Source organism: Pogona vitticeps, chromosome 1 (assembly GCF_051106095.1).
Source record: "Pogona vitticeps strain Pit_001003342236 chromosome 1, PviZW2.1, whole genome shotgun sequence".
Lineage (NCBI taxonomy): Eukaryota > Metazoa > Chordata > Lepidosauria > Squamata > Agamidae > Pogona > Pogona vitticeps.
The window spans coordinates 172900621-172923386 of NC_135783.1; the positions used below are offsets into that span (position 1 = coordinate 172900621).

The 22766-nt window shown below is 42.8% G+C and overlaps 1 protein-coding gene across 8 annotated transcripts in view; it reads right to left on the reverse strand.

Moving 5' to 3' along the window:
* Positions 1-22766, reverse strand: part of HDAC4 (histone deacetylase 4) — a 303006-nt gene that overhangs the window by 22982 nt on the left and 257258 nt on the right. For all 8 annotated transcript variants that reach the window (XM_072977471.2, XM_072977437.2, XM_078378962.1 and 5 more), the window contains 2 exons: positions 10065-10183; positions 7311-7444 (listed from right to left, as the gene is read on the reverse strand). In XM_072977471.2, the coding sequence (XP_072833572.1) occupies positions 7311-7444; positions 10065-10183 (253 nt within the window). The remainder of the gene's footprint in view (positions 1-7310; positions 7445-10064; positions 10184-22766) is intronic.

A 22766-nucleotide genomic window follows, 5' to 3' on the forward strand; every position in this document is an offset into this window, starting at 1 on the left:
CACTTGGAGCTTGTTTGGGACCTGACTGTGGGACCTCTGGAGAGGCCATGACAGCTGATGAACAGCCTTTTCGAGGAGCAAGTGACATAATAGGCCAGAGCTCATCTGACGTCCAGGGAGTGCAATGAACACTCCAGCTGCGAAGGACGTGAAGAGAAGAACATAGGGAGTACAATTGTTTGACTCAAATGAAAATGATAGGCCTTCTTGGGCATGAAAGTAAAGCCTGGGTAAAGTGTGACCTTGTCAGGGTGGAACTGGAGGAAAGGTGGATTAACTCTAAGAGCAGAAAGCTCCCCAGCTCTACAAGCTGATGTGATGGCGATGAGGAAAGCAATCTTTAGTGCCAGCAGCCTTTCAGATGCAGTGGCCAGTGGCTCAAAGGGAGGCTGCATGAGGAGACTGAGTATCAGCTGAAGAGACCACTGGGGGATAGGAGGCTTGTATGCCAAGCGCATGTTTCTCAGGCAGTGCAGAAACTGCTTGAGGGTACGATGGCAGAACAGACATGCCTGATGGGCCACTATCACTGCCATGTAAACCTTCAATGTGGAGTGTGAGAGACCATGACAGAAGAGATGGAGGAGGAACTGAACAACCATGTAGAGGGAGGACTGTTGCACAGGTAAGTGATGTTTGGATGCAAATGTAACAAATACCTTCCACTTATAGGAATCGCACAACATCGTGGAACTCTTACGAGCATGGTTCAAGACTTTGTCTACTATAGGGACAGTCTCCATGCCGTCAGGTGAAGCAAGTCAAGGTCTGGATGGAATGTCTTGCCATGATTCAGGATCAACAGATGAGGAACCCTCGGGAGTCAGAAAAGATCTGATGCCATGGTCTGCAGGACAGAAAACCACGGTTGGTGGGGCCACCAAGAGGCGATCAGGATCGTGTCTGCATTGTCCTGGCGGATCTTGATAATTGTCTTTTGAATGAGTGGAATAGGCAGAAACAGGTAAAAAAAGGCTGGTGGACTACCTGGTCGTGAAAGCATCCCCAAGGGAACGGCGGCTGATCCTCGCTCGAGAACAGTACCAGCTGCACTCCTTTTTTTTCTGAGGCACACACATTCACCCAAGGCCTGCCCCAATGACGGCAGAGATGAAGCACCTTGCCATTGAGTGACAGCAAGACTGAAGCTTGCTGTGAGATGGTCTGCCAGAGTGTTGCCCTCTGATGCCACATGAACTGCCACAGGGTAAATGTGCAAGGCATAGCACCATTCCCACAGAATGAGTCCCCAATCTGCTTGCTGATATAAAATACAGTTGTTCTGTTGTCTGTAGCCACCCGAACTGTATCACCCATGATCAGCTGTTCGAAGGCTCAAAATGCTTTGATGACAGTAAGCAGCTCCAGGTGCTTGATGTGTAACTGTGCCTCATCTGGGAACCACAGGGCATGTGGTCATATTGCCACAATGCGTGCCCCAATCGGTCGGGCTGGCATCCATGGAAAGCTGGACTGACAAGGCAAGAGGGTCGAACAATCTGTCAACTAAGAGGTTCGAGTGACATTCCCACCACATCAACTGTTACAATGGTTCATCAGAGACTTCGAGCATGGAGGGTCTACCACCGCATCAAAGAGGGACAGGTGCCATGTCTGCAGGGACCGCATCTTCAGGGGACCATGCTGCACCACAGCCATTGTCGATGCCATGAGGCCTAGAAGGCACTGAGCCCGGAGGGCCGGTACCAGTGCTCCCGGTGGGAAGAAACGAAGCATGAGACAGAGTTTCTGTATCCTCTGTAGTAGGAAAGCTCAGTCTTGCATGGAGTTGAGAAATGCTCCTATGTAGGAGACTCTCTCTCCTTCATGGATTGCTGCCTTGTCGTGGCGAAGGGGCTTGAGTAACTCAGAGAAGCTATGGGCTATGCCGTGCAGAGATCAGAAACAAAAGGCTAAAAGATATGACGCTGGAAGATGGGCCCCTCAGGTCGGAAGGCGTCCAACATGCTACTGGAGAAGAATGGAGGACAAGTACAAGTAGCTCCAGAGCTAATGAAGTGGTTGGGCCAAAGCCGAAAGGACGCTCAGCTGTGGATGTGCCTGGAAGTGAAAGGAAAGTCCAATGCTGTAAAGAAAAATACTGCATAGGAACCTGGAATGTAAGATCTATGAACCTTGGGAAGCTGGAGGTGGTCAAACAGGAGATGGCAAGAATAAACATCGACATCCTGGGCATCAGTGAACTAAAATGGACAGGAATGGGCGAATTCAGCTCAGATGATTATCATATCTACTACTGTGGGCAAGAATCCTGTAGAAGGAATGGAGTAGCCCTCATAGTCAACAAAAGAGTGGGAAAAGTTGTAATGGGATACAATCTCAAAAATGATAGAATGATGTCAATACGAATCCAAGGCAGATCATTCAACATCACAATAATCCAAGTTTATGCACCAACCAGCATTGCTGAGGAGACTGAAATTGAACAATTCTATGAAGATTTACAACACCTTCTAGAACTGACACCAAAGAAAGATGTTCTTCTCATTCTAGGGGACTGGAATGCTAAAGTAGGGAGCCAAGAGATAAAAGGAACAACAGGGAAGTTTGGCCTTGGAGTTCAGAACGAAGCAGGACAAAGGCTAATAGAGTTTTGTCAAGAGAATAAGCTGGTCATCACAAACACTCTTTTCCAACAACACAAGAGGCGACTCTACACATGGAAATCACCAGATGGGCAATATCGAAATCAGATTGATTATATTCTCTGCAGCCAAAGATGGAGAAGCTCTATACAGTCAGCAAAAACAAGACCTGGAGCTGACTGCGGTTCTGATCATCAGCTTCTCATAGCAAAATTCAAGCTTAGACTGAAGAGAGTAGGAAAAACCACTGGGCCACTCAGGTACGTATAATCTAAACCAAATCCCTTATGAATACACAGTGGAAGTAAAGAACAGATTTAAGGAACTCGATTTGGTGGACAGAGTGCCTGAAGAACTTTGGATAGAGGCTCGTAACATTGTCCAGGAGGCAGCAACGAAAATCATCCCAAAGAAAAGGAAATGCAAGAAAGCAAAGTGGCTGTCCAACGAGGCCTTAGAAATAGCAGAGAGGAGAAGGGAAGCAAAATGCAAGGGAGATAGGGAAAGTTACAGAAAATTGAATGCAGACTTCCAAAGAATAGCAAGGAGAGACAAGAGGGCCTTCTTAAATGAACAATGCAAAGAAATAGAGGAAGATAACAGAAAAGGAAAGACCAGAGATCTGTTCAGGAAAATTGGAGATACTAGAGGAACATTTTGCGCAAAGATGAACATGATAAAAGACAAAAATGGGAGGGACCTAACAGAAGCAGAAGACGTCAAGAAGAGGTGGCAAGAATACACAGAGGAATTATATCAGAAAGATTTGGATATCCCAGACAACCCAGACAATGTAGTTGCTGACCTTGAGCCAGACATCCTGGAGAGCGAAGTCAAGTGGGCCTTAGAAAGCCTGGCTAACAACAAGGCCAGTGGAGGTGATGGCATTCCAGTTGAACTATTTAAAATCTTAAAAGATGATGCTGTTAAGGTGCTACATTCAATATGCCAGCAAGTTTGGAAAACTCAACAGTGGCCAGAGGATTGGAAAAGATCAGTCTACATCCCAATCCCAAAGAAAGGCAGTGCCAAAGAATGCTCCAACTACCGTACAATTGCACTCATTTCACACGATAGCAAGGTTATGCTCAAAATCCTCCAAGGTAGGCTTCAGCAGTATGTGGACTGAGAACTCCCAGAATGTGGATTTCGAAGGGGCAGAGGAACTAGAGACCAAATTCCTAACATGCGCTGGATTATGGAGAAAGCCATAGAGTTCCAGAAAAACATCTACTTCTGCTACATTGACTACACAAAAGTCTTTGACTGTGTGGACCACAATAAACTATGGAAAGTTCTTAAAGAAATGGGAGTGCCTGACCACTTTATCTGTCTACTGAGAAACCTATATGTGGGACAGGAAGCAACAGTCAGAACTGGTCATGGAACAACTGAGTGGTTCAAAATTGGGAAAGGAGTACGGCAAGGCTGTATACTGTCCCCCAGCTTATTTAACTTATATGCAGAATACATCATGCGGAAGGCTGGACTGGCAGAAACCCAAGCCGGAATTAAGATTGCCGGAAGAAATATCAACAACCTCCGATATGCAGATGATACCACTCTGATGGCAGAAAGTGAGGAGGAATTAAAGAACCTTGTAATGAGAGTGAAAGAGGAGAGTGCAAAAAACGGTCTGAAACTCAACACCAAAAAAACTAAGATCATGGCCACTGGTCCCATCACCTCCTGGGAAATAGAAGGGGAAGATATGGAGGCAGTGTCAAATTTTATCTTCCTGGGCTCCATGATCACTGCAGATGGAGACAGCAGCCACGAAATTAAAAGACGCCTTCTTCTTGGGAGGAAAGCGATGACAAATCTTGACAGCATTTTGAAAAGCAGAGACATCACCTTGCCAACAAAAGTCCGAATAGTCAAAGCTATGGTTTTTCCCTGTCGTGATGTATGGAAGTGAGAGCTGGACCATAAACAAAGCAGACTGCCGAAGAACTGATGCCTTTGAATTGTGGTGCTGGAGGAGGCTCTTGAGAATCCCCTGGACTGCAAGGAGAACAAACCTATCAGTTCTAAAGGAAATCAACCCTGACTGCTCACTGGAAGGACAGATCCTGAAGCTGAGGCTCCAGTACTTTGGCCATCTCATGAGAAGAAAAGACTCCTTGGAAAAAACCCTGATGTTAGGAAGGTGTGACGGCAAGAGGAGAAGGGGACGACCGAGGAAGAGATGGCTGGACAGTGTCTGCGAAGCAACCAACATGAACCTGACACAACTCCGGGAGGCAGTAGAAGACAGGAGGGCCTGGCGTGCTCTGGTCCATGGGGTCACGAAGAGTCAGACACGACTAAACGACTAAACACACAAACACAGGAGACTCTCTGAGTCGGACTGAGAGTAGATTTTGTTCCCAGGGTGAATAACAGAGATAAGGTCTTTTCAGTATAGAGCTGTGCCTGGGTTTGAGATGGACACCAGAAGCCAGTTGTCTAGGTATGAGAATATGGTGATGTCTTGTAGGTGAAGATATGCTGCCACAGGAGCTAGACACTTTGTAAACACATTTGGGGCAGTCAACAACCGAAGGCAAAGGCCCAGTCTCATCTGCGGCATGTTTGGCCTTTTGCAGGGTTGAGGGCTTCTTTTCCTTTTCCGGCATCAGTACTGACACAGGCTTCGGCATTGATACCATAGCGAGGGGTGAGATCTTGTAGTTATCTTTGAACCCTTTGACAACTTCTTAGAAGACAGTGAGCGGCCTGAGCCCATGGAAAGATCCATGGCACGAGCATGGGCAACCTCCATTATGGTTTCTTGCGTGGCTAAGGGTAGAGTCGAGGAGGTACCTGAACCATGTGCTTAAGCTCTAGAATATTCTAAGGTTTCTCTGCACAGGCACACTAAAACCCATTAGTGTGCATTCACAGAGACTACAAAGAAGAACATTAAGTTATGTATATTTTTTACAATTAATCACAACCAATCTTAAAAAAAAGCACAAAGCATTAGAAACTGTGAGGGAGGTGAAATATGTTGTTCCTCCTTGAGTTCAGAGACACAGGAATTTATAATAACAAAAAATGTTATCGCTGTCATACAATAATGTGAACAATTGTGATTGGGGTTTCTTTAATATAAGATTTTTAATTGTTTTTATTAATTTTTTTAGGGATAGGGGCTGAGATACAAATAGGGGGACAAGGTAAAAGGGGGGTGGGATAGGAAATGGTTTTGATGTAAGATCTAAATGCTCCAGAATTTCTCTCAAGCACATGGATTTGTCTGAGAATGAGACTGAGATTTCCAAGTCTTAAATCAGCTACGTATTTCTATTCATAAAGTATCACGTGCATTAGCTCTTAATTTCTGGATCAGGATGATGTTTGCATGCATAAACACATGGTTCTGGTGTAGATTGATACGCATTACTGCTCCGACTGGGTTTTTAGTACTACTTGTGTTTTCGATTTCTGAGTGTTATTTGTTCCTTTTTAATATTTGTATACTTTTTTTAGCTTTAATGTTGTCTTCTAATGATGTAAGCTGCCTATTTATACTCATTGTTCTTAGCTTTAAATATTGTCTTTCAATGTACATCACATTAGGCCCTTTTTAAGGAGAAAGGCGGAATGAAAATATTTTAAATAATAGATTATCTATTATTTGCAAATCAGGCAAAAACAAAATAAAAATAAAAAATAAAGAAGACAAAAAAGTGGCACCTTAAAGATTAACTATTATGTTATATATTTTATATAATATATTTCAATGGAAACGTCCATGGACAAGTCCATTTCCTTCCATTCTTTTCCTTATATTTTGTTTTTCTTTTGGTTTTGCCTGCTATGCTAGCACAGACAAACATGGCTGTCTCTTCTAAAACTATTACTTGTAAGCCATTTGTGAATGTGGGTGTTTATAGTTAGAATTTTGAACATGGATTGTTAACAGAATTCCATCTGTGTCTATCTGAGATTTGTGTAACTTGCTGCACCTAATTGTTAACTGATCAACTGATGAAGTGTTGCAATGCATTTCAGCTATGTGCCTAGTCAAACTTCCCTACCATACAACAGAGTTGTACCTCAGCACTTTATCAATTAGTGATGCCAAGTTACACAATCCTTACACAGTACTTCAACTGCTGGAAAAGAAGGTTCTATGTTTTGGGGGCAACACAAGGACCAACAATATCTTTACATGCACTGTACTAGTCTATGTTACATTTACTTGCAAGTAAGAAAAATCAAATGATAGGACATCCTCATAAGTGTACACAGGACTGCAGCTTAATTTCAAGTAGGTATTGCAGACATATGGAAGTATGGATAAGCTTATATATAATTTGCTTCGTGTCCACTTACTTAGTAATCTTGCCAACTCCCCTGCAGCCTCGTATAGCCAATGCAAAACTGCTATAATATGCTGCAGAACACATGTCAATGAATTTCCTGCACAGAGCAATGATTATTTTATGTGGGTCAATATAATTTCACAAAAGTCATGATAACAAAGTCCCTTCTTTGTGGAATGTGTGAAGATTAGACCTGTGGCCCTTCATTGATACTGTGATCTATTTTAATTATTACAGAAAATATAGTCAACACATAACAGTATTAACTCGTAACATGTTCCAGATTTTATATTTATAATACCAGTTATCAAGTAGTGCAAATATGTGGGACTTCTGCCACTGTAAATTTCTGAAAGTAAGTAATGCAGAATGCCTTTGCTTTTCTTCATACCTCATTTCCTAGCAAAGCAGAAACACAAGCTTCAGAAGCATCACAAATGGCTGTCAGGTCATGGCCTCCTTCAAGGGCCAGAATGATTCGTCCTCCAGCCAGACCCATGAGCTGTTTTGTCAGATACCCAAAGCCTGTGAAACAAAGAATCCAAGAAAAGAGGATTTATTAAGAGTAGAAGTCCTTCCTTAGTATGTTGACATTAAGAAAAAAATCGGATGTTAATGAGTTTGGATGCAAGACTTTACAGTTCCAACATATAAATAAATATGTAAATAGTGAAGATAGCAAATAATTAAAGAATTTGGTAGAAAGGATGGGGAGTAAAGAGCAAATGAAAACGTATTAGGACTGCAAAAATTGTCATTGTTCAGTGTGTTGCAATTTAGAGAATTGGACAAAAGATTGGTTGAGGAAATATGGTAAATATAGGGAAGTTACAAAATTTGAGGAAATGTTATTACAAAAGGAAAATCTAGCAGAAAATAAAGCACTGAAAGGCACAGTAAGTAAAATTTGCAAAATACTAATTGAAGCAGGGGATCAACAGGATCCTCTGAGTGTTTTATGGGAACATGATATGAGGGAAGTGATAAACACTGAGAGATGGAAGAAAATATGGGATGTAAGATCAGTGAAATCCATGTCTATAAGAATTAGGTATAGAATTAGAATTCGACAATGGTATGTAACTCCAATGAAACTAAAATAAATAAAAATTATTCTATGTTGTGCTGGAGGGGATGCCAGAAAACCGGCATATACTTTCACATGTGGTGGGAAATTTCAGTGTGATGAAATTTTGGCAAATAGTATTTGGAGAAATAAGAGAAATAGCCAAACAAAATGTAAAAGTATGTCCTAAAATAGCACTTCTATCAATATTTGATAAGGTGGAATATAACTGGGCAACTACAGAATTAATTTCTAATTTGGTCACAGCTGCTAGATTAATTATAGCCAAGTATTGGAAAATAAAATAATTTTCAATTATGTAAATGGTATACAGAGGTATGGAATATAGCTATTAATGACAAATTAACATGCAACATTAAAGTTAAAAAAGGACTGCTTAAAAGGCATACTTTTGCAGAAATTTGGGGAGATTTTATTGATTATGTATTAATAAAGGGGAAGAGAAGAGCACCATCGCAAGAAACATTACAATTTTGGAAGGGGAACGGGAATCCTTGAAATAAAGGAAAAGGTCTAGTCCTCTATTGGTTCCAGTGTGTGTGTGGGAGCACTCTGTTTCAATTTTGTTTGTGTATAATTATTGTATTTTATTCGTTTATTTGTTTCTTGTTCTTTTGTTTCCTACAATATGTTTTCATTTAATAAAATAAATATCCAAAAAATGGAAATATTATCACTCTTTTCATGTTCACTTCAAAACTGATGAAAAATATCTTGAATGTGTGCGAGTTTCAACGAATTTGACATAACCACATTGTCCATTCATTACGAGGCATCACTTTGTAAGCACAGTGGAGACGTTAAGATATACAGTGGTGCCTCGCTTAGCGAGTGCACCGTATAGCGATGTTTCCGTATAGCGATCCCTTTTTCGGGATCGCTATACGGAAACATACCCGATCTTCGCAATGGGGAAAACCCGCATTGCGAAGATCGGGTATTGCGGCGGCCATTTTGGAGCCGCCGAACAGCTGTTTGGCGGCTCCAAAATGGCCGCCGGAAGCCCGAAAATGGCTGCTGGCAGCCATTTTCACGCCCTGCCCTCGCTTAGCGAGGGCGCGAAAATGGCTGCCGGCAAGGGGAATCCTCGCTGAACGGGTAAGTAAGCAAGGTATTGGAACGCATTAAACTAAGTTTAATGCGTTTCAATACGTTTTCCCTACCCGTTTAGCGACGATTCCGCATAGCGAGGGTTAATCCGGAACGGATTAACCTCGCTATACGGGGCACCACTGTATACAGTGTTCTACCTGCAACTGATATAGAAGTAGTTACTCTGTTGAAATAGTTTTACGGACTTGAGATGTACTGGACCTAGCCAACGCTCCTTAAGAAACATATTTCAGTCAGGTATATCCAGTATACCACCTGCATTCTTTTGAGAAATGCAGGCACATCATTTGAATCTCCATGTTCAACTGCAGCAGCCTTTGTCAACTGGGTGCCCTCCAAAGCCTTTGGACTTGAACTGTGTTGCCCCTCACTTTTGCCATGTTACCCCTCTAATGCTGATGGGAGTAGCCCAAAGAATGGGGGGGAATACAAGTTGGGATAATAAACTCCCTGTACAGGATAGCCCCTGAATAGAGAATACCACAGATCATCCCTTGAAAAAGAAGAGATGAAAGCATCTGCAACCAGTAGGAAGTTATCTACCAATTAGTTCCTCACTTCTCTTTCAAAATGTCATTTTGAATCATTCAAATACTACACATATTTTATCTTTGAGGCCTCTGAATGAGCTATCCTAGAAAGTGTGCTGGTCCCCCATTTTAGCTTGGGGAAAAGAAGAAAATATCCTAAATCTAGCTTTTTAGAAAGGAATGTGAGCTGATTGCAATTTTATTGCATTTTGGTGATATTATTGTGTTATTTTTAATGGCTCTATTGTTATAATCTCACTCGAACATTTTATTTTTAAACCATGTGGAAAATTATCAAGATGGGAGGAAACTACAGTGATTGATAAATGAATATGAAACTGAAACAGATCTCAAATTCAAGTAAACATACAAGGAGATAGAAAAAATTGAAACGAAAAAATCTGAAAGGGCTTACATTTTGCTGATAGATTATATCCTCCAAGTGGTGCAGGATGACCTTCAACTGCATCAAAACCAGATGATACTAGCACAACATCTGGAGCAAACTCATTAGCAATAGGCATTAGCACTGTTCTGCAACAAGAAACAATGGGGAACACATTACTTTGCTTCCTCCTTGAGTGGGTACGCAAATGTTTTGAGATCAATTGACAGAAATCCTGTTCTGCAAATTACGCTGTTTAAGTCTAATGATGTCATCCACTGCAGTGATTTTTCAGAAATAAAATATTTCTGATCCTCCCCCACCCCAAGGCTCCCATGGACTCTCTCATAAGAATTATATATGCGTTTTGATTTTGTCTTCATTATTAGTACTATGACATGGAAACCACTGAGATCTAAGTATGCAGTTTTTAAGATTTACCAATTTGTTAGGTATGTCATAGAGCAGTGGTCCCCCCCAACCTTGGGCCTCCAGATGTTCTTGGACTAGAACTCCCAGAAGCCTTCACCACCACCTCTGCTGGCCAGGATTTCTGGGAGTTGAAATCCAAGAACACCTGGAGGCCCAAGGTTGGGGACCACTGCCCTAGAGAACTGATTTCAGACAAGCAGTGGAATCATAGCTCTATACAGCATCATGCCAAGTTTCCCACAAAACAAGGTAACAGCTGTTCTGTAACTTATGTTGTGTAAAGCTACTGACATCATTAGCCACAGCAGTTTTTTCAGAAATAAAATTTAAAGATTAACACTATTTCACAGACTTTTTACAGATATGCTATTACCTAACCATCAGAAAAGGGGATGAGGTTCAAATTACGTCAAAGAAAATAACTTTTTGTTTATAGCTATTCATAAGACTCACAGCTATAACGAAAAATTTTTCTCCTTGACATACTGCTAATCTGAAAACTTTCTAAAAATGTTTCATTGCTGCTAACAGGGTGTCTATGTAATCAACACTGTGACTGATCATTACTGGTCTTAATAATGCTCTTGTTATGTTGAAAGCCCATCATCCAAAGAATTGCACTTGCCCATGAAAGCTCAAATTAAAATATAGCAGTTAGTCTTTAAAGTGCCACAATATTTTTGTCTTCTTTATTTTTTCTTTTTCTTTTGATTTCACTCATTATCAATGTAATTGTCACCATGCCCCATTTCATTTAGACCCAATACCTTTGCCATCAACCCTATACATGCAAAGCAATGGGGTCCATAGAGCTATGGCCTATCTATTATACTCCTTGAGTCTGAGGATATGGATTATAATCCACATAATGTATTTCAGCTCATACTGACATAAATCTGTTTATCTTCAATTCTTTTGTTTTTATTATTTTTATGCATTCTAAAATCTTACTCTTGATTGTAGGATATACAAGCTAGTTCTGCCCACCTGGAAAATCCTAACAGTCTCTTACACTGCAGTTAGACCTGTAAATTAAGCGGCAGCTAGAAGTTGGCAGCCTATGGTGGAGATTTTTAATCCCTGGATCAATTTAAATATAACATTATTACTGAACAAACTTCCATTGCTAAGCCAGTAGAGCATAAGCTCTGATGCCTTATAAGCTGATTAGAACAGGAACTGAAGTTATAGAAGAGTGGCCCTGAGTAGCCTAGGTAGCTCGATGGGTTGTATAGAAATCAAATAAATAAACTAAAAATGCACTTCAAACATCAAAGGAAAATTAAACTGATATTTGAAGCACTCAGAGTTATAATGAGATTTGGAAAACTGGAGCAGATAACTGAAGTGCATGAGGTTTTCAGAAAATCTGTGAAGAGCCAGGAAAGGGCTAGAACCCTGATAAAAAGGTTCTCTGCTTTTTGCGAGGTCCAAATGATAGATTTTGAATGAACTCATAGGGGCTAACCCTCAAAACCAGCCCCAGAAACTGTGAGGCCCTAAGAAGATTCATGTAGTTAGTCTATTTTGCATGACTTGAAGGCCCTGGAGTCTATGGAGTAGGACAGCATACAGGTCCTGATCTAAGGTTTGAGCTCTAGTATCATAATTGATCTTTATAAATCTAATCACAGCAAGCATCACTGAGGATAAAGTGTCTTGGGGGAGTTCTAAAAGGAAAGGCACTCCCTAGCAGTGTCACAAGATTCCCTAGAAGTTCATTAGGGAGTTTATTTATAGGGTGTTTTTTTAAACAAAAGACAGGGTTTACAAATGGAAAATAAGGATCAAAATACAAACTCTGATTAGCATGTCTTACTAATCATGGACTCACAACTGGAATGAGTGGAATAAGTACAGAATCAGACTGAATCCAACTCTACGCCTGCTCCCCAACTCTTAGCTATCTGTCACTCTCAGCAGATAAATCCCTACTGTCAATGAGGCTGTGCTCTCCCCTTCTTCTTCCTGATTCTGTGATGGAAGAGGAACTTTCCTTTTGAAAGACAACCGTTTAAGACAATCCACCGAACTTGCAACAGTAGACAATTATACATGGAAATTGCTATTGTTTTGCTTATACCATATTTTTCTTTTAACACATTCTTGTACAGTACTTATTCTCGTATAAACTACCTAACAACACCTGAAAGATACTCTCAGGTGATAGTCATTTCTCACACAGCATCATGGCTAAATAGCACACCCAAGTATTTATGACGTTCAAATTCTACAATAAATAGCTGTAACATTTTTCAGAACAGTGAATGTATTTTTGCTACCAAGGCAAGTTGTGACGAATGCATTAAAAGACATCATTAAAAACTACTTTACATGGGACACAAAGGCCTCGTGCCAGTGGGATGAGTACTAGTTATTAGAAAGTTAAGCAGCAGAGAGCAACAAGGATTTTAAGTGTGCCTCACCAAACTAGGAGAGCATTAATAACCTGGACAGCACTGATCCTGGTTTTTTACACTTCTGTAGCAAGCCTATTTTCCAAGTAATAATTTCATTCATCAATTGGCAACATGGCCACGAAACTCAGTTTTCAGCACAATAATCAAACTCAAAGATCTTTAAGAACTGATAAAAAGCAGAATGAATGACAAAGCCTTGAAATTAGTAAAATTAATGTGACTACTGAAAAAAGGATAAAATAACTGAGGAATAGTAGGGACAGGTGAAGTGAAGTGAAGTTGAATTCTCATCAACACAGATAACATGTGGAGTGAATTCTGATGCCATGAAAATTCCAAAATATTGAGAATTAGGATTAGGATTGTGGTTGGATTTAAGAGATGGATTTACGCTTACATGTCTTGTATCTCCTAAACCAGTGGTCCCCAACCCCCGGGGTCTGCGGCCTGGTGCCAGTCCATGGTCTTGGCCAGACTGGGCTACGGAGACAGATCTTCCAGCACCCCCGCACACACTCCCCCGCATGCTCCCCCGCATATCCCCTTCGCACATACATGTTCCCCCGCGAGCACCCCCGGCCCTTCGTGCACGCGCACAAGTGTGTACATCCACTGTGTGCACACTCCCTGCCCCATCACACAAGTGCCTGCAAGCCCAAGCCCCACCCCTCCACGCATGCGCATGAGCTCGGGGGTGCCCTGCCTCCCTCACGCACAGACCTCATCCCCCCAAACCAGTCCGCAGTGTCAAAAAGGTTGGGGACCACTGTCCTAAACCACTGAAACTTCTAATGCTCCCCTGACTAATGGGTTCAACCAGCTTCTTGGCATAATGGTTTGCTAAAAAAATGGCACATGACTTTTTTGTTTGTTTGTCCCAATGCATTATACTGTCTAGGACACAAAATGGGAAAAAGCAATAGATTTGTTGGAGCATTTTTTTGGCCCAGTCATTTTTCCCTTTAAAAAAGAAAAAGAAAAAAAGTCAACATGAGATGAGAGGTCAAAACTTAGGAATACTGTTTAATGATGTCATAAAACATCTACCTTGAGGGCATTGTTCTGTATAGATTCTGGAACAGTATGTGACTTTGGGAAGCTAAAATGTCCTGTCCAGATGGACGGGCATTAAAGGAGTTGAGCTTAGCACCCAGGAAAAATGGGTGTAATGCTAGGGGTGAATTTAATAAATCAATTTGAAATAACCAGTCAATTATCTCATTGCAGGCTCTTTATTTTGTAAGAATACTTTATTTCATTGACTAATTTTGTCAGCCTTCTGCTACTAAACAGAACTCCTTCCTTACATGAAGGCAACAATCTATTAATGTACTATGTAATAAGGTATAGTAGGAGTTAAAGAAAAATGCTTTTATCTCTGACAAGCTCGAAAGGATTTCCACCAATTCATCTAAAGACTTCAAAGCATTTGAATCTGGCATTTGGACTGGTTTGAATTAGAGCTTAGTTCTCCATTCTGAATTTCCATGTTCATAGTGAAACTGCATGTTACTTCTGGATTTTATTATGGACCATTTTCTTATATTCTTTTCATCTTTTGGTCTGATCCCCAGGAAATGCAACGTGACATTCAATGGGCCAGCATACCAAGGTGCTGCATTTAAGGTATGTACTGTCTACAAGACTGGCAGGATGGATACAGTTCATTCCTTTCACTTTTCTGCCTCTCCAGGGAATACAAATTAAAAACTTCAAAGGGTCTTTTTACACTAAAATCAATAAAGGGGAATCAGGAAAAGGTTTTTCAAAGCAGCTGGTTAAAATTCAGGGTCACTCAACAACCTATTATCATGAAAATACTTAACATTATATTAAACAGATTTTCAATGTAACTTCCAGGGTGAAGGAGTATGGGCATATGTAAACAAATTATTTTTCTTAGATGTTTGATCTTCAATCATACAAGCATCCAAAGCTAGTAACAATGAGGTCATAGAATAAACCAGACAAATTTTCATTGTTAATATGAATATGCTTATTGCACAGGTCAATAATGGTGAACCAGTCCCCTAAGAGTAGTAACAAGAGAATGATTGAGAATGACTGATAATGGACCACACCCATAGGCAATATAAATCTGTACACACCTGCGGTATACTATGGGCAGCAGGTGTTCATCCCCATTTAGTATCATGAAGTACCTTTAAAAGAACCTTTCTATCTTCTGTGAGGTTCTCTTACTCCTAACCATAATGCAGCTTGTATCTCTCCACAGAGTTCTACACATAGGATGACTAAACAAAATACAGTGGTACCTCGACTTGCGTTTGTCCCTACTTGCGAACGATTTCAGTTATGAACCGTTCTGCTTGTAAAATTTTGAATCGAGTTACGAGTGGAGCCTTGACTTACAAAGGAAAAAGGCTGGGGAAAAGGGTGGGAAATTCAAAACTAAGCCTCCCGGGCTTCCAGTGCTGGGGCGATCAGCACTTTCAGAGGCCTCCCGGGGCTTGCCCAGCACCATTGGAAGACTTGCGGAGGACTTCTCAAAGCGGCAATTGCCGCGGGGGGCGCTAGTCCTCCAATGGTGCTGAGGAAGCCTTTGGAGGCTTCCTCAGCACCATTAGAGGACTGGCGCGCCCCCACAGCGATCGCCACTTTCAGAGGTCCCCGCAATTCCTCTGATGGTGCTGGACAAGCCCGGGAGGCTGAGTTTTGAATTTCCGGCCCTTTTCTCCTGCCATTTTCTGCCGGGGCAAGCCCTGGGAGGCCTCGGAAGGCAGCGATGGCAGCGGCGCGGGACCCCCAGGAGGCTTCAGACCGTTAGGTTGCTGCTGTAAAAAATTGCTCTGAGTGGGTTTTGGAGGGTAGGTTTGGGCTGGGGGGATATGTTTCTGTGTTGTTGTTGGTGGTTTTTTAATTATTATTTTTGCAATCCCAGGGTGGGACTTGCTCAAATGTTTATTTTTAGATGTGTCTGTTGTGTGTATTTTGCAGTCCCAGCATGGGACTTGCAGTGCTTTATTTTTCATTTTTTGGGGGGGGTTCCCCTTCGGCCGGAATGGATTAATGGGTTTTCAATGCATTCCTATGGGAAATGGTGCTTCGACTTAAAAAGCTTTTGACCGACCTAAGAACGCAGTCCCAAAAAGGATTAAGTTCTTAAGTTGAGGTGCCACTGTAGAAACTCTTCCTTTGAAGTATAATGTCTAACATTCAGGAATCTGACATGTCAATTGTGTTGGTAAGAGGACTGAACTGGGTGAGGAGGCAGTACTGAAGCCCGGTACATGGGAGTACACCTATGATGGTTGTCATAAATACCGACAGATGCGGGAAGAGATGGGTTGTTGGACAGCTGCAGGAAAGAATAGTGAATGTAGCTTGGATGAGAGTGAGTATTTTCTGATGTGACATGAAACTGTTTCCTAAAGCACAAGGATGTCCGTAACAGGAATATTACATCATTTAAAAGATGAGAACAGAGATTGGGGATAGGTTCAGCAGTGGGTCTGCTGCTGGGACCATTGTGGATGGTACTGGAGACTTTTACATCAAATGTTGAAAGGCATCAAAGGAGACTGTGGGTTCAATGTTGTTCATCGCGCTCTGAAGTCTTGTAGGGCTTTTTCCCCCAAAGGAAGCACAGACTGTTGATTTTGCATAGCTGGCTCCAAAAGGTTCTAACAGTGGCAGCATCTCTCCACTTCTTGAAAAATGCCTTCAAGCCCACAGTGCACAAGAGGGAGGTGTGGTGTTGAGCCCTAAAGCCAACATCAGAACCAAGACAAGAATGGACTGAAGTACAGTGTGGTCTTGACTTGAGAACTTAATCCATATTGGAAGGCGGTTCTCAAGTCAAAAAGTTCTCAGGGCAAATCTGCATTTCCCATAGGAATGCATTGAAAACCATTTGATCCGTATCTGCTCTTTTCCGTCCATAGAAACTAATGGGAAGCTGCTATTCTGCCTTCGACCACTAGAGGGGGATATTTTGTTTCTTTTTTTCTTAGGTCAAGAAAGGTTCAGGGAAGGCAGGGAAAATACAGTCCAGGCAGTATAGTACCAGGCAGTCTGAAGACTCTCTCCCAATCCACTCTCTAAACGCTGGGAGGAGTGAGGAAGCAGACAGGCACCCTTTTCACCGGCCAACAGTTGACTGAAAGTTCAAATTTTGCACTTTCCCTGCCTCCCACGTGGTTTTTTTCAGTTCTTAACTCAAATCTAAGTATGTAAGTCAAGTCAATATTTTCCTATGAGAGTGGTTCTTAAGTCAAAATGTTCTTAACTCAAGTCGTTCTTAAGTCAAGACCCCACTGTACAGTAACTGTACAGTTAAAGAATCCAAAAACAAAGTAATGAAAGAGACAAAAGCTGTAGGAATAAGAGATGTGAAAACGTTGTTGCAAGAGAAGAACCTTTAAGAGGTTACTGATCATGCAGTGAACAGAAAGGAACTGTGGGTGAGGCAAGAGCCTCTCCTCTTCATCCCATGAGGCGAGAGGGTGTGGCTCCTGCTAAATCACTTTAGTTTAGGTCTAGAAGCTTCTGAGACATCTGTGCACATGAAGGACCAATGCATATGTATAACATATATAATTCTCCAAGCTGGGATCAAAGAGTCCACATAGTGCCCATGTTTGGTCTACGACAAGGTGTAGCCAGAGCACGCGTATGGATGTCTATATTGGGAATAGTCCTTCCATCCACATATTGTGATATAGTTTTTCAGCAGCCAATGAAATATCTTTGTGAAAAAGCAAATCCTTAACATAAATCTAGATCAAAGATCATGCTGGGTTAGTCCTGATTATCTTAAGAAAACATGGCATCTTAATGTAAGTAGGTGAGCCAAAGCTTTAGCTTCAGAAGCTGCTATTCATTCATTCATTCATTCATTCATTCATTCATTCATTCATTCATTCATTCATTCATTCATTCATTCATGATTTTATTTATTTTATTTTACATTATGTTATTTCATTTCATTTCATTGTATACTGCCCATCTAATCCAATGATTACTCTGGGAGTTTAACATGAATAGTTGGCAGTGCATATAAGCTGAATAGTTTTAAAGGTGCACCTCCATTTATCTTTACCACTTCAGTAAATTATCAAAGAACATGGTTAAATCTCACACAAAAATTGTGGACACACACACACACATACAAGTTGAGTTTCTTTTTAAAATGCTAAAATGAAAATGCTTAAGTCACATCATGTTCCCTCCTCTTTACCATCTAGTACAAAATATGGCTTTTGCTTTGATTTTATTTAAATGGTTTCCACAATAAAAAGAGGTTTCTTACCTGTAACCCTGGTTCTTTGAGTGGTCACCTGTGAAGTCACACTAATGGGTTTTAGTGCTCCTGCACAAAGAAACGTCGAAATATTCTAGAGCTTAAGCACATGGTGCCGGAACCTCCCCCACACTAACCTTAACCCCACCTCCAACACCAAGTGCCTCAGTTCCAAAGAACATGGCCAAAGGAGGCTTCCAGCTGATAATGGGCCACAAAACTAGATGATGTAGTCCAGGTGGCTGCTTTGTAGATATCTGACAGGTCAACACTTCTAAGGAATGCCACAGAGGAAACTACAGCCCTCATCGAATGGGCCTTCACGGCGCATGGCAAAAGGGTCTGGGCGAGATTGTAGGTCAGATGAATAGTTGAAATGATCCACCTGGAGACTGTCTGAGATGTTACCATGGCCCCTCTGGAGCAGCCATGACAGCTGATGAACAGCTTTTGTGACTTACAGAAGGATGAGGAGGGGGAGACATAATAGGACAACGCTCATCTCACATCCAGAGAATGCAAAGAACACTCCAGCCACGAAGTAGGTGAAGAGAAGAACGTGGGGAAGACCATGGGTTGGCTCAAATGAAAATGAGTGGCCACCTGGGGAACAAAGTTAAGGTCTGGGTAAAGTGTTACCTTGTCAGGGCAGAACTGGAGGAAAGGCGGGTCTACCCTCAAAGCAGCGAAGTCCCCTGCCCTACGAGCCAACATAATGGCAAGAAGGAAGGCAGTCTTTGGTCTGAGCAATCTTTTGGACACAATGGCCAGTGGCTCAAAGGGAGGCCACATGAGACAATTGAGCACTAGCTGAAGAGACCACTGGAGAGTAGGAGTCTTGTGTGCCGGCAGCATGGTTTTCAAGCTGTGGAAGAACTGTTTGAGGGTAGGATGGCAGAAAAGATCTCGGCTTCTGAAGTTGGTGGCTGATGGGCCACTATCACTGACATGTAGACTTTCGAAGTGGAATGTGAGAGGCCACATCTGAAGAGATGGAGGAGGAACTGAAGGACTCATGGGAGGTCAGTTGCAGAGGAAAGTGATGTGCAAACGCGAATGTATCAAAGACTTTCCACTTTGTGGAACACTTACAAGCGTGGCTCAAGACTTTGGCTACTGTGGGAGTAGTCTCCACCTTGCTGTCAATTAACCACTTGTGACTGCACAATTGAAGGCTGCTGAGATGGTCTGCTCGGGTGTTGTCCTCCAATGCCACATGCACTGCCATGGGGTAAACATGCTGGGCATAGCACCATTCCCATAGCAGGATGGCCAAATAAAGAAGGGGTAGGGAATGGGTCCCCCCTGCTTGTTGATATAAAATATGGTTGTTGTATTGTCCATAGCCACTTGAACTGTACAACCTGTGATCAGCCACTCAAAGGCCCACAACACCTTGATGACAGCAAGCAGTTCTAGATGGTTGATGTGTAACTGTGCTTTGTCCAGGGATGACAAGCTGTGCACGGTCACCTCACCACAGTCTGCACCCCAGCCCATGGAGCTGGCATCCATAGCCACTTGGACCGACAAGGCAAGGGGGTCAAATGACCTGCCGACTATGATGTTTGAGCAACATTCCCACCATGTTAGCTGGGATGACAATTCATTGGGGACTTCGAGCAGCTTGGACAGATGGCCCACTATGGTATCGAAGAGGGATAGGTACCATGCCTGCAGAGACCTCATCTTCAGGCATGCATGCTGCACCACAGCCATTGTCAATGCCATGAGGCTTAAAAGACACTGAGTCCAAAAGGTCGATACCAGGGGTCCTGGAGGGCAGAATATCAACATTAGCTTAAGTTTTGCTATCCTGTCCTCTGGAAGGAAAGCCTGGCCTAGCATAGAGTTGAGAACTGCTCCTATACAGGAGACTCGTTGGGTTGGTTGAAGAGTAGATTTCGCCAGGTTGACTTGGAGGCCTAGGGCCGATAACAGGGATAGGGTCGTCTCTGTATCCTGTTCAGTCTGGGCTCGGAATGTCAACACCAGCAGCCAGTCATCTAGGTATGGGAAAACCGTGATGCCTTGAAGGTGAAGATATGCTGCTACCAGAGCTAGGCACTTCGTAAACACTTGAGGGGCGATAGACAACCCAAAGGGAAGCGCCTAGAACTCGCATATCACTCCCTTGATCGAAAATTTGAGGAAACGGCAATGATCCTTATGTGGAAGTATGTGTCCTTCACATCTATGGCAGTGAACCAGTCACCCTGCCAGAGCATCTGGATAGTGTGGTCCAATGAGATCATGTGGAAATGCTGAGGAGTGATGTAGGAGTTGAGATGATGGAGGTACAGGATGGGATGGAGACCACCATCTTTTTTTGGAATTGTAAAGTAGCAGGAGTAAAAACCAAGTGTCACATCTGACTGATGTACCTCTATGATGGCATCCTTTTGAAGGATGCCATCATAGCAAGGGAGGGATTGGTGGTCTTGAGCAATCCCGTTATGGGAAGAGTATCAAATTTGATGGCATAGACCCTAGCCACAATGGTGAGGACACAAGAATCTGAGGTGATGTTGTGTCAGATGCTGAAGTAGGGCTAGACAAATTGAAGGGTTGACAACTGCTGGTGGATGCACTGGGTCAAAGATTCTGCCACGATTTGTGGTCAGGGCGGCGTGCCTGTTGATGAAGATGCTGCTTTCCTGCCTGCGGGAGGTCTTTGGCGGTCCTGAGAGGGCCTGTAAGAATAGGGATGGTGCCAGGCGTTTCATAGATGATATTGCTGGCTGGTGTATGATCTGGCTGTTTTCCTTAGCTTCAATAAATTATTAAGGATCTCATCTTCCTTCTTGTCAAACAGATCAAGCCCATCAAAGGGAAGTTTCCTGATTCTTGACCTCGCATCCTCCAATATGTCAGCTGAACGCAATCAGGCATGGTGGTGCAAGGTGACTGTGTTGGCTATCTGTTTAGAGGCGGCATCAACTACGTGCCATATTGCAATGCATTCTTGATGTGCCAGAGCCATAGCCTCCTGGTGACATGAAAGACCCATGGCCCAGATGTCCTCTGGAGCAGCCTCCAAGGCAAGCAACGCCTTGTTTCAGAGATTGTGATGGTAAGTGGCCATGGCTGCAGCGTAGTTGGCCACTCTCAGAATAAACTATGCCAACAAATAAATAGACATGACAGCCAACAATGCCCAACTTCCTACCCTCCTTGTTATCTGGTGTCATCATAGAGTAGTTCCTGGCCCTGTTCTGTGTGGTGTTGACCATGAAGGATTTAGGAAGTGGATGCTTCAACAAGAAGTCCATATTGTCGCCATGTGTTTTATATAAGTTCTCTACTCTCCTGGGAATCTGGTGGACCATGGATGGCTTGCTCCAAGACTCTTTGACAAGCTTCAGGAGGGATGAAAAAAACACCAAGCGGAGAGGACTCTGGTCTTGAGTAATGTCCTCATAGACCTTGTCCACCTTCTCCAACACCGTCTGATTGACTGCCAAGTCCATCACCTTAGCAATTCTCAGAATTAACTTACAGCATGCACACGAGGTAGTACTCCTCCTCGGAATACAGGTAGTGGTTGGCATACATCAGGTAACGTGGTAGTGATGGCGATGATGAAGGGGAATGCGGCCTGTAAAGTCTATACGCTGGCTGGTGCTGGTAATATGGGGTGAGCCCGTATGATCTGGGATAATAGCGAGGTTGGATTCAAAGGCCTCGGGTTCATAATAATGTAGCTGCTCATAGAACCACATCCTATTCAAGCCTTGATGTTGACAGTGGATGTTGAAAGGTACCGAGTCATGCCGGTAAGTTTCGGGCTCAGCAGGAGGCTCTAGATGATGGGTCTTCTTCTTCTTTTTCCTAGGAGTCTCTAGCGGAACTGACTCTGGAGGTGACATTGATGTCTGTTCTGATACCAAGGCCGGATGGGAACACAGGCTGACCTGTGCCAACTGCACGACCTCAGCAGAGGTACTTCCCCAGTCAGGAGACTGACTAAACTGAGGGGATGGTATGGTATCTGGCAAGGGGGGTGGAACCTCCTCATCCCCTGAGATTATGCTGAGGCATACAGGCTCATGCAGGGGTCGATTGGCAGCCAGCAGTGAAGGTGCAGCCCTTTTCCAGCACCCAGGGTGGCTTTAGCATGGCCAATGGCTTTTTCTTCTTCTTCAGCACCGATACCAAGGGAGGCTTTGGCATCAACGATGTACAGTGGTGCCCCGCAAGACAATGTTAATCCGTTCCATTGAAATCACTGTCTTGTGAAAACATCGTCTTGCAAAAAGCGTTTCCCCACTGGAACACATTGAAATCCAAAGGGGAAAAAATAGTTGTTTTGCGAAAGTCACCCATAGGGAAGCCATTTCGCAAAGCGCCGATCAGCTGTTAAAATCACTGTCTTACGAAGCACTGGTCCCAAAAACACCCGTTTTGTGAGTCACGGACCTAGCTGTTAAAATCATCATCCTGCGGAGCATCGGTCCCGAAAAAAATGTCCTGCGAAGCACAGACCGAAATATTGTCCAGTGAAAATCGCCCATAGGAAAGGCTGTTTTGCGAAGCGCTATAGCGAATGCAAAAAGTCATAGTCATGTGGATTCGTTGTTTTGCGGGATCATCGTCTAGCAGGGCACCACTGTAGCC